Consider the following 16,694-nt stretch of genomic DNA (forward strand, 5'->3'; position numbering starts at 1 on the left):
TGATAAAGGACTCACATTCATTCAAGGAAAAAAAGGATGGTAATGCTAATACACAGTTTTTAGATGTTATTCTCTTCAGATTAAGCTATCATTTAATCATATGATGATATCCACTGGACTGTCTGAAGTTGTCGGTCCTGTAATAGCTCGTTAATCTTAAAATAGAGGTGGTACCAGGTTGCTCAAGGTGTGGATGGTACTTGAACCTAGTCAAGCTGCCAAAAGAAACTCTTTTTCTTAGAAACAAAACAAACACACAACAAAGACAAGAGGACTAAGAGGTACTTGATGGAATACAACTGCATCACCAACCTCAGTTTTTCCTGTACAAGTTCTGGGGAAAAGGCAGCAGGGCTCCTAGAAAAAAAACAGTAACGTGTTTAGTCACAACAGGGTGTGTGACTCTTGCTTGGCAAGAAGGACTTTGCAGGTTTAGATTCCTATAGCAAATTCCCCTTATTTTGTGTAAAGGGTTCTTCACCTGCATTGAAAATATGTCTCTATAAACAAAGGGATGAGTGCTTGTGAATGTGGGCTATTTTTGTTAATGCTGATTTTTCTGCTTTAGAAATGAGTTCTCAGTGTTACTGCAAAACTGCTGTTATGCTTCAATATATAAAAAAATTAACCAATCCTCAAGTATTCCAGAAAAACTGAAGTTAGTTTGTGTTGGGATACTGGCATGCTGAACGATAAAGTTCAAGCAATGTCTCTTGCATTTCAAAATGAAAAAATAGCAAGTTCTTTTATACTTTTCATGCTTTAAAAAAAAAAATGTGACTTCAGGTGACACATAGTTAATGCTATACAGCATCAAAATTACTTCTGAAATAAGTAAATAGGTATAAAAATATTTGGCAGTAGACAGAACTGTTCATCCCTACCTAGACTTAACTAAAAGTATTTTAGTCTGAGTTTCCAGCAGGAGCCCTGTTAACTGCACACCTCCCCTTTACATTTTAGGAAAGAAAATAGAGAAATACAAATAAGACACATCTTCAAATTGATTACAAATGTATAGTATAAACTAACGTAGTACTTTCTATCCAGGAGGAGAATAAAGTTTAACATGCTGTATGATTCTACATATGCTGTTTTCTGCTATTAGTATGTAGTCTTCATAGGAGACAGTGCAATCCCTTTGTGATGTACAAGCCACCGAACACTGTTCTTGCTGTTCCTGTTAGAGGATCGCTAGTAGCCCAAGACGAGATGGTTTCTTTCTATTACCTCCATTGTATATCTTCTGAAAGAAGAGGTTATCAAAAACACCAGGTTTCAATTAGAACAGGAAATATTTGGAAGTTGTGTTCACCTAAATCAGTTAAAAGCAGACTCGCAGATGGCATCCTTGTAAAAACAGTAAACTCAGGGCACCTGGAGGAGTACACAGCGTACAGCAGTGAGCTACAGCACCCTCACAGACGGAGGAACATGGGGGCTCCAGGCCCTCAGCTCCACACGCGTCGTTCTGCAGCTCCTGCTCCAGCAGGGCGCTGAGGCCTGCGAACAAGTACAGCCTCTTCAAATCAAACTGGGAAGCACTCACAAGTGCTTGGTTAAGCAAGAAACCAGCTGATGTTTTACTTTTGATCAGGCAGCTTTGAATTACGTAAACACAAGCCTCGTGAGGAAGAAATGGCTTTTGTGTTTGCCATGTGTAGCGGCACCCGCCTGTCAGGCTGAGAGACAAAATGGCGGATGAGGTGGCCGTGAGGCACTCCCGAACATAAGTCTGAGTGCTTTAAGAAGCAGCAAGCTGTCCATGAGGGGTTTCAGCTAGTCCTTTTCCCCCCTCTTTTGTAACCTGGATGTTGAGTCCCTTATTAAAGGGACCCCTTATTAAATTTATTTCCCTTCATGTGACTTTTCTTGCTTAATTTTATCCAGAACTCTCTGTAAGTAAAGAAGACTCAGTGTGCACTTTATGCCTGGGACTTCCCTGAATTTCAGCTTTACAGCCAGTCCGTTCCAGATAAACTTTTATTCAAAGGGCATGACTAAACAGCAAAGATGCCTTCAGGCACACCGGCAGTTTGCTGCCACGCTCTTACTGCAGCACAAGAGCATGCTGGTAGGACGATACCACACAGAGAGCACCACGTTGTAAGGATCCAGACACAACAGTTTCTTTGGGCAGTCACACCCTGAGCTCACTTCAGCCCAAGGCCGCAGGGTCTCGCCAGGCTGTGTTAAGGTGCTCGTCTGCCCTGCAACATGGCACATGGTGCTGCCGGCACAAAAATGGACAGGATAATATATCTATTATGTATATATATAATCATGCAGACCAAACCCAAGCTCAATCTATTTCCTGTTGACTGTTGCATCACTTTTTTCCCTTGATAGCAGGAGTGTTTTGTCTCCTGTCCCTGGACTGACTTTCTACAGGCCAAATTAAGGATCCACCACAATCATGTTACCATCCCAATCCATTCAGGCTCCATGGGGCCAGCCACATGTTGGTTCATGGTCTGGAGGTCCTGACACACACGTAGGAAGACGTGTAAAACCAGGAGATTGAGCAATCAAAGATCCTGAAATGCAAAGGCTGAAAAGCACTAAACTATTCACCTTGAATAAATAAGATCCTTAAAAGCATCCCTAAATAGTCTCTAAAAGTGACTTGCAATGCAAGTGACAGTATAGTGTCTGTGCAGTCATCTCTGTTCCTTCAGTTCCATAGGAAACAATTTGCTCCCAACCTTCAGCAATATTCAGCACTACTCCATTTCCAAACAACTTTAAAGGTGGCTGAGTACCTGGTAGGATTACTGACTCAGTAAAACATTAAGGATTACCATATATATCCCCAAGAAATAGATCGGAGAAAACTGCTTTAAGGAAAGATTTAGCCAACTGCTTCACCTCAGCTGCGGGACCCAATTCCCCAGATCCCATGAGAGCAGTCCTCAGCTAGAAATACAGAAGCCAGGCACATGGTGCTTAGTGTTTTTGTAGTGAATGATTTTTCTTTTTTTTTTTCCCCTGAGAGCAATGAAGTTAGTGAAGCTTGACACCCTGCACTTTTCTGACCCAATGCCCTCTGCCCCACGTCACGTATTTTCCCCCATCGTGGCCCTTTGCTGAGCAGGGGACAGCAGCACATCAGTAACACGAGCTGACCGACCGTCTGGCAGCTGCCAGAAGTTAACAGCTGAGCCCTGGTCTCATTCTGAATGGATCAATCTTTTTGGTCTCATTTTGGGCCTTTTAATTTCCACACAGCCAATCATTTTCAAAAGATTAAAAATAAATAAGTATGAGAAATCTTTGAGAATTCTTTAAATTTTTGAAAGGGACTGAGGCAAATAAAACATACAGCTTACTTTTTATATATTTTTATACTTTCACAAAGCAGAAAGAGCAATAACAAATTGGAGATTAGCACAAATACGAGTTGCTCACATGTTTGTTTTAAATAAACACGGTACATGTAAAACTTATCTTCAGACTTTTCTGCGTTAGCAGTGACCTAAGGCATCAAGGACAGAACTGCACATCCACAGAGATGTTCTCCTGCTATCGATTAAATTCAGTGAAAACATTAGCAAAGCTCCCACAATCACTGTTTTTCTCCTTGGGTCCTGCAACATTATCAGCTGGCCAGAATAGGCAGGAGATAAAAGAAAATCATCATAACGACTGATTCGAGACAAGAAAATAACCCTTCTCCTAGGACATTAAAATCTTAAGGAAAAATAAATAAATAAATAGATAGATAGATAGATAGATAAATAAATAAATAAGTTGTGATGTTCTTCTTTTTGCTTTTCCCCTCCCCCTTTAACTACCATAATAATACCAAAATATGTGAGTTTGCACTAAAGGGCTGGACACTCTTGACTGCTTAGCAGCTGTTTTGTCCTCTGCTTGTAGTGTCTATAAATTAACAAGGCAAAAACATTGCAGAAAATCTGCAGATCTTATGATGTTGTATTGTAACTCCAAAAACTTCTGTTTGATATCCGACTACTGTAGAGTATCAAAGGAGAAACACCAGCAGGGATGAGGCCACTCCTTCCAAAAACAGCGCAGGTGCATCCTGCTCCCTTCTGGTGAGCCCAGGCTGCAAAATAGCACTGGGAACATTCCTCTGATTTCTCCTTAATTCACACAGGCTGAACTGAGGTAGACATTATTTTCTTTAAATGTGACCTGCTTTTTCAGACGAGCCTTGTTCGTGTTTAAAACTGCATTGTTACTTGGCAGCAGGCATTAAAAGATACTCCATAAGAGTTATGCTACCTTCTTGTCCCAACATTAGTAAAAAACACCAGCTCTAACTTTGTCCAATGAGCACGTATACCAAAGTATATAAACAGATGCAAAAATGTCTGGCATCTGCTCGCTCACAGATACAGAAAAATGTTATGAGCAGAGAGGAGAGATTCTCAAGGTATCGGCTGTCAGAGCTAGATTAAAAGAATTGTCTAGGATTACTGGCATACAGAAAGCACCTGTTTATCCCAGTGGAGAGAGCCACTGTTCAGTACAATAATTTTGCCTGGGAAAAAAGAAAAGAAAAAAAAAAAAAAAAAAAAAAAAAAAACAGGCTGAACTTCTCTGTCATCAAATCTACTGGTGCACTAATGCCTCCCTGGGCATGTTGGAAACAGCTGATATCTCTGATCACATACCAGATTCTGTATTTAAGGAGAGAAATCTTAGCCTAGTACTGCTATTTTTTATCATGCTACGTGCTAGGCTATGATGTTATATTTAGGTTTATATAGCTAGTGCAAGTGAGCTTTGCACTAGATTTGTCTCATGGGTACCTGTAGCAAACTCAAGGCAAAACAGAACACTCTAGTTACCCATAACATCCCACCTTGTTCATAAGGAAATCAGCATTTACCTAAATCTGGCAACATCACTACAATCTTGGCTATACTGTAAGATTTCACCTGACTGAATCCAAAACCATCCCAAAATTTGGGAAGATCCATGGTAGGATTAACACACACAAATATAACCAAAGCAGCATTTTATACAGCACCATGAAAGAGGTTAGATTTGGCAACACAGAGCATTTGCAGGATTAGTCCTCATATTTAAAATATCGAAAGATAGAATGGCTTGGGTTGGAAAGGACCTCTAGGTCAGGCTGCTCAAGGTCCCATCCAGCCTGGCCTTGAACACTTCCAGGGAGGGGGCATCCGCAATGCAAAACTCCAGTCACAAACTCTACGCTTTCCGAAAGCTGTAGAGAAAGCAGTGGAGATCAAAAAAGTGTAATATAAAGACTATTTAAAGTAACACCTTTGAGAAAAGTGGGAAGGACGAGCTTTGAGAAGACGTGACAGGAATGGTTGCTTCAATGAGAAGCACTGAGCTATGTCCCCTCCCATCCTATGTTACAACAACTGAAACACTTCTAATTCCAGCTTGCACAACGGCAAACAGTGATTCAGAGTATGACCTCTTAGCTCTGCAGAACATCACTCAAGATGGGGTGTGTTAGTCACAGCCTGAGCAGTAGTAGAGTGAGCAGCTGCAACAACCCGGAGATGTTTGTCTGATCATTTCTCACCCCAGGAACAGGATGCATGGTGCACCCCAGCACAATGCACAAGTCCACAAGGGACTGGTGATATTTTTCCTCGTGTTATCAAACAATATCCTTGGACCTGATGTTAATGATCAAGTGGGGTGAGGTGGAGCTCATTGGCTCTGTCTGCCCGTAGGGGTTAGTTTGTTATCTCCTTTCTACAGCTCGGTATCTACCCTAGAAGTTGTTGCAGAGGGAGGCAATAATTAAGCAAATGACTGTATGGACGGTTGGGACACACCAGCACATGTGCCCTGTATCAGCATGCAGCAGGAGGAGGCAGGCCAATTACTAAACAACAGGCAGTCCAACTGGTGACCACTTGTGGATTTTGTAATGAAAATGAAGGATTATCTTGTCAAAAGTCAACCACAAGCAAACCTTAGGGAAGGGAAAGTCCTTTGGGGTACTCAGTATTGGGCCCGTGACACATACCTCTGAAGAACGGATTCCTTATGATTGGAGTTGAAATAGTGAGTGGTTTGGGTAATGTTTACCCAACGTGTACCACATCCAGATTGGCATCTACAGTAGAATTAATCCCGTGGTTTGTAATGCACCCAGGGCCACAAGAGGTAGTCAGATAACGAGTCACTTTTTTTTTTTTTTTTTTTTTTTTTTTTAAATAAATTGTATAGGAACGGTGTTAACCATGGAGTTAAGTGGACTTTCCACTTACCCTATTGACATCAGAGTAATAGGGTAGTAGAAAGATGAAATGCTAAACAACAACTCATGTGGCAAAACTATAATGCTCACTGGGGAAGGAACTTGTGGGAGGCCATACAAATGCTGAACCCATGCCAGGCTCCTACTGGTAACCCACTAGACAGAGGTTTTGAACCATCACCTGTGATGAACCAACACCAGCAGGACGACTTGAGCACCTTGGTGTGGCACATAGGAGATCAGGTGAGAATTCAGTACCAGCAACTTGGAAAGCAACGTGTCAGACAACGGTAACCCTTGCAGTGGGAAATCTGGCACACTGACCCAGATGTTTATGTGCTTTGCAGTAATGAGGTGAACCCACAGAAGTTGGTAACCTCAAACCTTAACATGAACACATGAGACCCAACACGTCCCAAACCCAGCAGTGGGGTAGAAAGAACCAGTGTATCCACCTGACCACCCACACCAACCTCACGTACCAGTAGTCCCAGCCAGGAACCTGGATGTGGGTTGGTCAGGCTGATGCTGTGACTGTAGATGGAGGCCCTGCGCCACGGTGTGACCACAGCACCACAGAAACCCTACTCATTTCTCACACAACTACATGCCTGTAACTGTGCCTGCCAGAAAGAGCCCCTGGAGGGCTCCATCACCACCAAGGCCAAGGCATGACACGATTATGAAGTGTCACCGAGTGCCATGAGCATGCCACCTGGGCGCTGTCGTGGCCAAGCAGGTTGGAAATTACTGGGCTGGTCTGTGGAAGAGCCTGGGTTGGCCTTGGGCACTGCTGGTCTAGACAAGGCTTGCGCCACGCACGCTGTGTCACTTGGCCAGGGTGTGAGAGGTGGCTGATGGCCTCTGAGCGTTTGGGGACTTCCATGGTTACAAAAAGTATGTAAGGGCAAAGCCAGAGCAGATTAGTCTCCGCTGCATGACCGTGCTGAGACCACATCCAGCCCACCATGAGAACTGTCATTAAGCTGGAGCGAGCCTGAAATTCACACAGAGAGCCCCAAGGCCCACAAGGTGACATCGCCAACACACTTGGTTGCATGAAAGGGACTGGGGGGCTGCGAGCATCCTTGTCCCTGGGCAAAGAGGCCTTTGTCAAGGATGGTGATGCCACAGCACCAAGGCGTCATGAACAGCAGAGGGAGCCTGTTAATGGAGGTTAAAACAACAGTGAGGTAATCAGCAAATCTAGCTGGTCTTCCAGAAATCTATTACTGGAACGTCCCTGAAGAAGGGTGAGAGCCGGCCAGATGGTGATTTGTTTTTATTTCTGACAGTGACAGCACCTCCAACACTGCTTTAATTCACCCCGACTTTCTTGGCAGCCAAGTCGGAGTGCTGAGGCAGCTTCACAAGCTCTGTACCCTTGGGAGCACCTTAACCACTGCGGGTATAGCACATACACGCTCACCCTGCAACCCCCCTCTCTCCGGCTCCTACACTCTGCACCAGAGGCTCTCCAGGCAGCCAGGAACATGGTCTGATCTTCATCTATTTTGGATTCACACCATGGTCAAAGGGGATCTGTTTTTGCCTTGGGCACTAACAAAAACTCCAGAGGAGCCAGATGAGCATCACAGCGCACAGCCATCCCCACAGCAGTGCCATCAGGCTCATGTACTTGTGTGATCCTCCTACTTTCCACAGCACACGTACCACGCTGACTAGTCACAGATGGAGAAGCAAGAAGACACAGCTCCTCCTGATGGCAGATACTGGGGGCAGAAGCAGTAAATCAGGGAGAGGACACCAACACTGCCCTTTTGTTGAACACACATGGATGGCTGATGAGTGGCAGCTCCTTCCTGATGGAGCATCGTGTCTGGAGCCTTTCCAAGCATGTGATGTTGTGCACAAGGCTGAATACCCACAGATTACCTAATGAACAAAAGTCCTTGAGCTTCCACTGCAGGCATGGCACAGGAGACAGAGACATGGAGACACTGGCACCTCTTTGAACATCTCCACAGCCCATTTCTTATCGACACTGTCCCTGGCTCCAGCTGGGGAGCTCTAGGATGGTCTCTGCTCCTGAGGATAGGCTTTCCTGTTTGTTGCAGGCCTTCACCTCTTCCACCAATATCGATCTGCTATGGCCCACAGTCTCACGGGTCTCCTGGTGTGTGTGTGAGAGGTCTTTTGACTCCCCAAGCACCTCCTCCAAAGGACAAGGCAGGATATAAGTTGGTTGCCACTTCCGACTCCCAGGCATCTGCCCAAGGAATGTGTCAGGAGAGGTACAGTATCACATTAAATGCCCACCCACCCACGGATCCTCCAAGGCAGGGCCTCTTACAAATACACTCACATATCATTCAGTTTATTTGGGGCTTTAAGATTGACACTAGAGTTTTAGCCAGATATTAAAAATAGCATCTCAGACACACAAATTCCTCACAGACTTATCAAAAAAGTCTGGCTAACAAAACTAAGTCTGACAAGCACTGCAATTTCCTGACTAGGAAGACAAACTGTAAAAACAGCAGAGAAGCATCTCATTAGAATTAGCATCTCCTATGGATTTTTAAGAAAATGGAGGTGGAAATATTTCTATTATTCGTGTTGAGTCAGTTCTTCAGTAGAAAAAAAAAAAAAAAAAGCTGAATTTCAAGGTGTGTGCCAGTTCCATGTATTCTTTACTGACTGACAGGAATTTAAATAGTAGGTTCTTAACAACCACCAGACACCCACTCTTGAGAAGGCTAACATGAGGCAGCCATTGTGGGAGTCTACTTACTTTTTCTTGCTGTACTTGGAAAAAAATCTGTTGGTTTAGTTTTTCCCGTATTCTTTACCAAAAACAGAAGCCAAAATGAAAACACAGCCACGTACCTCCATGCACAAGTATGACTGGGACACGTGCATACACAGACACTGAAATTTACCTGTTGTTCCAGACAAACTTAATTGATGCTTGCAGGGAGCTGCGTCTCTTTAGCATGATTGCCAGCAACAAGGGAGTCTCATCCAGACTTCAGGTATCACACCATGAACTCCAGGTAATGGGAAAATAAACACATACCACGTAGCTAAGTATTGCCAACTTCAACTTTAATAATGGAACCATCAATTGCCATTTCAGTAATAAATTTTAGGGGAATAAAAACTTCCCTATAAAAATAAAACTAAGCTTGTCAAAATTATAAATAACGTTTGCTTGTTTTTAAAGACATACATTTTAATGTTTCCCTGCAATCCCCCTTTGTCCCCCACCCCCAACCCCCCAAATACGCCCCTCCGTTCCCCCATCATCTAATCATTCTGGTACCATCATATACTGAAATGAAAACAGTTCTGCAACACAAGTTTTGACAGTTTAATTTGATGCTAAAATTAAAAAGAGAAAAACTGGCCAGGCATGACCGTTTCTTTTAAATTAAAGCTGCTGTAATTGCCAGTGTGTAAAAAAAATAATAATAATTAACCCCACACACGACATCTTACAATAATTAACCGTGGACTAAGACAAAATTAAAATATAGTAAGTTTGTTTTGGTTCCTGCCTCTCTTCCCCCAATTTGAAACTTGTAGTGCATACAACACTGATTGAGGTTTTTGGCTAAAGTAAATGCAGATGTGCCTACTTAAAAGACTGATAGTTCAGTTCAAGTAAAAACAAAATTCACATATTTTTATACTCCACTTTTAGACTCAAACAGTGTTTAAATCTAAGCAACAAATGGTTCAACATTAACAGCGATTATGTAATGATTACATAGCTATGGGCAGGCATATAAATAAGTAGATGTTAACAGAATACCCATCAACATGCTGCATTCACAGAAAAATAAAATTAAAAAAAAAAAAAAAAAGTAACAAAACATAAAAGCATTCCCTGAACCATTATAAAGTGTCTCACTTGAGGATAATGTTACTAAGTCACACATGCACTACAATGTTACATGTGAAATTAAAAAACAAACAAGATATGCCTTACATATACTTTATAGTTAGTCCTACTTTTAATTTCTCTTAACACTTTAAAACATTATGATTGTCTCATTAAGCTTGCATTTTTTTTTCTAATTTTATGTTTTTTTAACCAAAAAAATCAACCTGTGAAGAGTTTTAAAAAAGTCTAAGGAAAGGAAACAAAGGCACAATTACATCAAATTAAGGTGGTGAACAGAAGCTTGGAGTTTCACATAGTATCCATTAGATGTCACCAAAGTTTTAACAATTCCTTGGGAATTTAAAATTAACGTCCTAAGAGTGGAGGAAAAAAAAAAAAAAAACACACCACCAACTTCTGCTGCTCTTAAATCTTTAGCACTTCCCTCCCACCCCAACCCCCAATATATAACTCATTTCCTCTCGGCTTGGTAATGACTAAAGTACTGGTTACTCAAACCTGCCTCATGCTTCTATTGCACACCCACTTCTTTGGTTTCTTTCGAACGTGCTTTTTAGATAAATAACTCTGAAAGAAAAACAATTTTATTTACATTAAAATGTTTTCTTGCTACATTTTTCCTACTTTTAAATCAAGTAAATCAGCAGTCTACAGAATTTGGTAATCAGTTGTTCAATTAAGAATTTTAAGAACTTAGGAAAAAAACTTTCTGAATTGCTAAAAGCAGGAGTTACCATGCTCAGTCACCAACACTGATGATAAATTTTAATTTCATTTTATGCTGGAAACATGAATAAGAAATTCTACTTTCTTTGCCCAACTGAGCCTTTAACAAACAAGGAAGCAGAGGAAGCTATTTTTGTCTTTCAGATATGACAATTTAAAAGTATCCAGCCTAAAAAGGGATTGCTGAGCCAGAGGAAAGATCTGACTTACAATAAGACCAAATGCATCTGCAGTTACAGCTTGGATCTGAACGCTCACTAGCTGGGCTTTTCTCACAGAGTTATCGGAGACGTTGTCCACATTTTAGAATTCAAGTAAGCTGCCACTTGTTAGCTTTGCTGCGCTTTTCAACCCCCCATCATACATTTATGGAAGCAGCTTCTCCAATAGTGACCTGTATGTGCAGCTCCATTTCTATTCTTATTCAGCTTTCGCCTCTCATTCCTTCCCAGTAATTCTATTATCTTTATTTCTTTTCCAGTGTGGATTTATGTAATTAAAAAATCCTAAAACTTATTCACAATATTATAACATCCTAAAACTTTATTCTTGTAGAATTAGTATTTTAACTTTCCTCTGTATAAATACTATTTCTATTTAAAACCGGTCCTCCTCCATCAGCTACTACACTGTTCCTTCCTCAACTCTTACCCTCTTCTCAACATTCTCTTTACCTTCTCCAGGAAGACTAATTTAAAGCCTTCCACAAATTCACAGAACAAAACAAAAGATTTCATATGCCCTCCATCTCTAACAGTTTCCTCACAAATTATACAGTAACTATTTGAAAACAGAAAGGTAGTGCAAATCAATTTCATCTCAAAGATAGTGCTCCAACTAATTCTTTTCCAGACAGTTTCATTCCTTTTTTTTTTTTTTACCAATTAATTTGCACCTCCTTACTTGAAAAGCTACCATTAAAGCAAAGAAGAAAAAAAATAATCTTATTTCATAGCATCCTAGAAAATTGATTACAGTTTCACAGCTTGCACCAAGATAACTTGGAAAACTCTCTAGGCACACAGAGGGTTGCAAACTGATGTACAAACATGCAGAATCCCTTACACTTGCGGGTGCAAGATCTTAAGTGACCTGGCTTATGGAACTAAGTCTATAGCAAAGTTCAGGTACCCTGGCATCACAAAACAGTCTTCTGAATAAAGAAAACTACTCCTTGCTGCTCTTTTGTACATTGGGTTTGGCATGCTATACTGACATTTGGTAGCGTGCGTTTTTCCTGAGTGTTCTTTGGCCCCCTTTTAACCAGGTTTCCACACCCCACCAAGGGCTTCTTCAAGTTTGTCTCTGTAAGCTGCATAACGCTTCTTCAGGATTTGAAGTTGCTCGTTTTCCTCTTTGTCCAGTATACGCAAGAAGTTTTGCAGTTCAGGAAGACTAAAAGCTTCCCACTGTACAAAGAGAAGAGAAAAAAACAGATGAGATGAACAGGAAATACACAAACCATTTATATATACAGCATTTTTAAACAAAACCTCAGACTCTCAAAACCATTTCAACACTGAAGCAGCATCAGGCACCCTTCTTGCAAGTCCTACAAATTCTGAAGACATTTTACTCTTTTAAACTTTTTCTTTGTTCTGCAAGTAACAGGAGGTCAAGCTAACTGCAGACTAAATGTTTACAAAAAGCACAAAATAAGTATCACAAGAAAAAAAAATGCTTCCAAAAAAAATGGATCAACATGTCAGCACAGATCAAAGAGGAGCTTTAACTTCACTTGTGAAGTTAAACAAACAAACAAAAGCATGAGTGTAACATACCATAACTTCTCCAGTTTCATGCTCACGTAGAACAAAACTAAGCATTTCCGTCCTGGGGCCTGCCATCAAACGCAGGTAGAGGGGATGTTCTCGGTCTGACAGCTTGCATGTATAAACTGCAAGAGAAGAAATGATGAACATTAGTCATTTTTAGAAGTAATGAAGTGTTTTGAATGGTTAATACTAGCCAATGTTAGACATTTTCAGAGATACGCATATGTAGCTATAAATCTCCACATTTTACAAACTGGTTTTGAACAAATGAGTTTTAGGGATGCTAAATGTGCAGGACTGGGTTTGAATATGAATGAAGTGGCTTCCAGTCAACACAGAATCTGAATACATGTGGGGGTTGGGGGAAGGAAAAGAAAAATCCAACACAGCTCTGTTGCTATAAATAAATACTGAAAACATCACAGCTGTGGTGTCACCATTCTGAAACTTTTTTCAGACAGCCAGAAACATCTGAGCTCCTGCAACACTGTCAGTGTACACAGAAGGAGGCAGATTCCTAAGTGCACAAACACAATGTTGGCAAAACGCCCTTTTCACTAAAGATACCTTTAGCATATTCTGGTATTTCCAAGCACAATAAACACCAAACTTTAGCAGTAGTCACGCACAGACAGAGCCACGTGAACCAAGAACCACATCTGAAAATAATACACAGCCCATGATGGTCACCACTCCAACAGCTGTCTGCTAACGCAGGGACTGCAGGTATTGCTGACACCGTGGTTTCTCTTTAAAAAAATCTGTCCCATAATTTAATCTCACGAATCTGCAGTGTTTCAGTCCAACTGGAATTTAAGGCCTGATAAGGGGCATCTTAAATGAAATATAACAGACTGAATAGCAGAGGGGATCTGTGTAGATGGTTCAGTTCAGTGGGCTCTCCTGTCTTTTGTGAACTATCCCCAAATCATTTACACTCTTATGCATGTTACTTCTCACAAGAAAAGAAGATAAGAGAGAGCAAGGCTGTCACCTCCCTTCATCTTTCTTCCACCCTGCTCATTTCAAGTATTCCTATAACACAGCTGTCCCCCAAACCACTTTGCCACCGAAATACCACAAGTCTAATTTGTACCTTGGTCTTCCTTGTGACAGCGTTTGTAAAGTGCAAATTTCGCGGGGTTGTCGGTCACAAAAAACTTTTTGAGCAAGGCCTCAATAACTTCACGAACAGTATTGGTGCTGCTGATGTGAAGTGTATTCACACAGTCGTTCGGCAAGCAAAAAGCAGTTTCGTTATTGCTGTGAGCACACCTCCCCTGGCTGGGGGAAGACTGCACAGTGATCGGTCTGCATAGTTCCATCTGAACTTTGATGAAGCCAGTGTAAATCCCATTTGAGTTCTGCAACAGGAAGAAAGCATTGTGAAGTTAAAATTAGTAATGACCAACTGTGGCATACTGGAGAAGGCAGGCAGAAGTGGTTACAGAGAACAGAATTTAAATGCCATTGTAATAATATTTGACATCTCCTAGGAAAGACATTGGTTCAGTATTTCTGATATTTACTCTTTCTGGTATTTCTGCTGAATAACAATTCCTGCCTTAAAAATAACAACCAAATGCTAAGGCTATCAGGATCTCACCAAGCAAAAGGTGCTATGAACTAGTGGTGAGTTTTCACATTAGGAAAGAACTATGAAGTGAAAAAAGACCAGTAACATGCCTCTACAACTAACTAACTAACTATACATTTTATGCACAAATGCAGAAATTATCTCCCCACATCTCAGCTGCAAATTAGCCTACAGTATTTAGATACTCAAATCCTCATTCAATTCAAAAACAATTAGAATAAACATTATTCTAATCAACATTACAAATTATGTATTGATTGCTTCTGTAAGAAAATATTGAAATTGATCAAACATTACTGAGCTAGAGAACTGCAACCAACCTGGTTTTAGGCACATGGAAATACATAAAAGCCTTTTAGTAGATACTCATGCCTATATGGTTTGGAATATAGTACAATTTCTAAGCTCGCATGTACTGTACACCCAGAGGAGTACATAATATATCAGAAAAATCTAGACAGGCAGGTAGATGCCTAGAATATTAGTATGGTCTGGAGTAGGTCAGACTGAGTCTCAGACCTGGTCCACAGTCCTTGGAAATTACAAATCTATATGGATTTTATTGTCTGCATTATGTGTATGGAGGGGATTGTGGGAGGAAGTCTCCAAATGCTGAAAACCCACGTAACTGCTCTGAATATTAAATCTCCTATAATAAACAGGGCATGTTTTAACTTTTCTCACTATTGAAGCATCTTTATGAAAGAAATACTTGACAAACATTTATGAACCCAAACAGGATGAATACCTTCACGTTTACCAGCAGAAGGGTTTTCATCTGACAAATGGACATCTTAGTGTTGAATTAGAATTTATCTTTAAAACATTTTAAATTACATCTGTATTTGTTTCAGTCCATATAAAGAAGCTATGTGGATAAAAATATTCCAGATGGAAGATTTAATTTCCAGATTTAAGGAAGAGCCTACTACAAAGTCATTAAACCAGAGACAGTTTCATGTGAGATGCTAAGAATAAAGTGATTCATAATTCACTACAAAGTTACCACACAGTTGCTCCTAACATAAGTTACAGTCATCATATGCAAAACTTACCAAGGTCATCTTTAATTTATCAGTGACAGATGAATTATAGCTTTGTATTTTCTCTTTAACTTCTTCTTTACTGAGATAAACATGAGGTTCTCTCTCCTTCTGAACATCCTGCAACAACAAGAGAAAGAGCAGTTTTAGAAAACAAAGCAAAGAACAATTCTTTTATGACTTTGGATAAGAGCGTTCTCAGTCCAAGTAATAATTACTTCACAGAGGCTCAATGGATATTAATTATCCATACAGCAAAAGAAAGTATTAACAAGTTAGGCAAATTGAGTTAGGCACTTGAACTGAATAGAGACAGTTAAATCAACACACCCAAAGACACTTGGGTCATTTTTTTTGCCAACTATTCTCATTCAAATATTTATCAGCAGTATGTAAAACAGCTCAGCTCACTTTATGGCCTGATTTGCTCATGTCAATGCTATGCAATATTGTTAAGAAAACAGTTGCAATTTTTCACCAGATATTACTCAGGGCACAGACGGGTATTTCTAAGCAAACAGAAGAATACATACAAAAATAGCAGCACGTACTGACAAGTAACACCAGCAATCCCCAAGTGTGCCAACAATGCAGGAGCATCCCCGCATTCCAGCCTGACAGACCGCACACTACACACAGGGCCACTGACTACTACGTGAGCCATCGTGAGTAACTCTCTAGCTGTATCACGTTACACCAAATTCATGGTTTTTCCATGGGGAAGGCCCCGCTCGATTTTCGACTGCTGCTTTTATGAGCTTGCTACGGATTTTACATGCAGCAGTAAAACCAGTCCCTGGAGCTGGATTTTATCCAAACAAACATTTGTTCCCAATCCACGTCGCCGCAGCAAACCAGCGTTATAAATACACTCCGATTTCCACCATGAGCACCACGGCCATATATAGTATGGAAGAGGTTCAGCTCCCAGCTTTAACGACCCAAGACATCGCTCGGACAGGGGGAAGCAGCGGCTCGAAGCTTTCAGGGTAGGGCCGAACACAGCGATACGCGTTCACGGCACCAACGAGGGGCCAGGCAGCAGCAACACGGTCAGTCCTCAGCAGCGCATCCTCCTGGAGCTCATCCTAGGAGAGGAGGTCCCTGCCTGCCGTGCCCAGCCCCGTACCACATCTTTAGGACAATTCACACAGGAGCCACCCCAGCCATGACCACAGCTGGTGGGGAGCTGAAGGCTGCTGTTTCCCGGAAAGACTGTGCAAGACATCTTTCCATCTCCTAATTTAAAAGTGGCTAGTTTTAGCTCCTGTGGGCTTAGGGTTGCTTTTCCTATATGGTGTTTTACTAAATGACACGCTGGAGCTGACTTTTTTTCCCATAGCTATAAAAAGAAAGGCTTGGCCTGAGTGCAGAGCCGGGAGCCAGAAACCTTGAATTCTGATCTGGACTCGAATGCTGATTTCCTGCGAAACACGGAGAACACACCTTTATTTCACAGATC

At 41.3% G+C, this 16,694-nt stretch overlaps 1 protein-coding gene across 1 annotated transcript in view; it reads right to left on the reverse strand.

Moving 5' to 3' along the window:
- Positions 1-9,463: 9,463 nt before the first annotated feature.
- RASSF3 (Ras association domain family member 3) overlaps positions 9,464-16,694 on the reverse strand; it is a 48,117-nt gene continuing 40,886 nt past the window's right edge. The window contains exons 2-5 of the mRNA XM_082778277.1: positions 15,245-15,352; positions 13,689-13,956; positions 12,599-12,714; positions 9,464-12,226 (exon numbers count right to left, since the gene is read on the reverse strand). Of these exons, the coding sequence (XP_082634403.1) occupies positions 12,077-12,226; positions 12,599-12,714; positions 13,689-13,956; positions 15,245-15,352 (642 nt within the window). The 3' untranslated portion in view covers positions 9,464-12,076. The remainder of the gene's footprint in view (positions 12,227-12,598; positions 12,715-13,688; positions 13,957-15,244; positions 15,353-16,694) is intronic.

The sequence above is a fragment of the Aythya marila genome, assembly GCF_965140915.1.
Source record: "Aythya marila genome assembly, chromosome: 1".
Taxonomy (NCBI): domain Eukaryota; kingdom Metazoa; phylum Chordata; class Aves; order Anseriformes; family Anatidae; genus Aythya; species Aythya marila.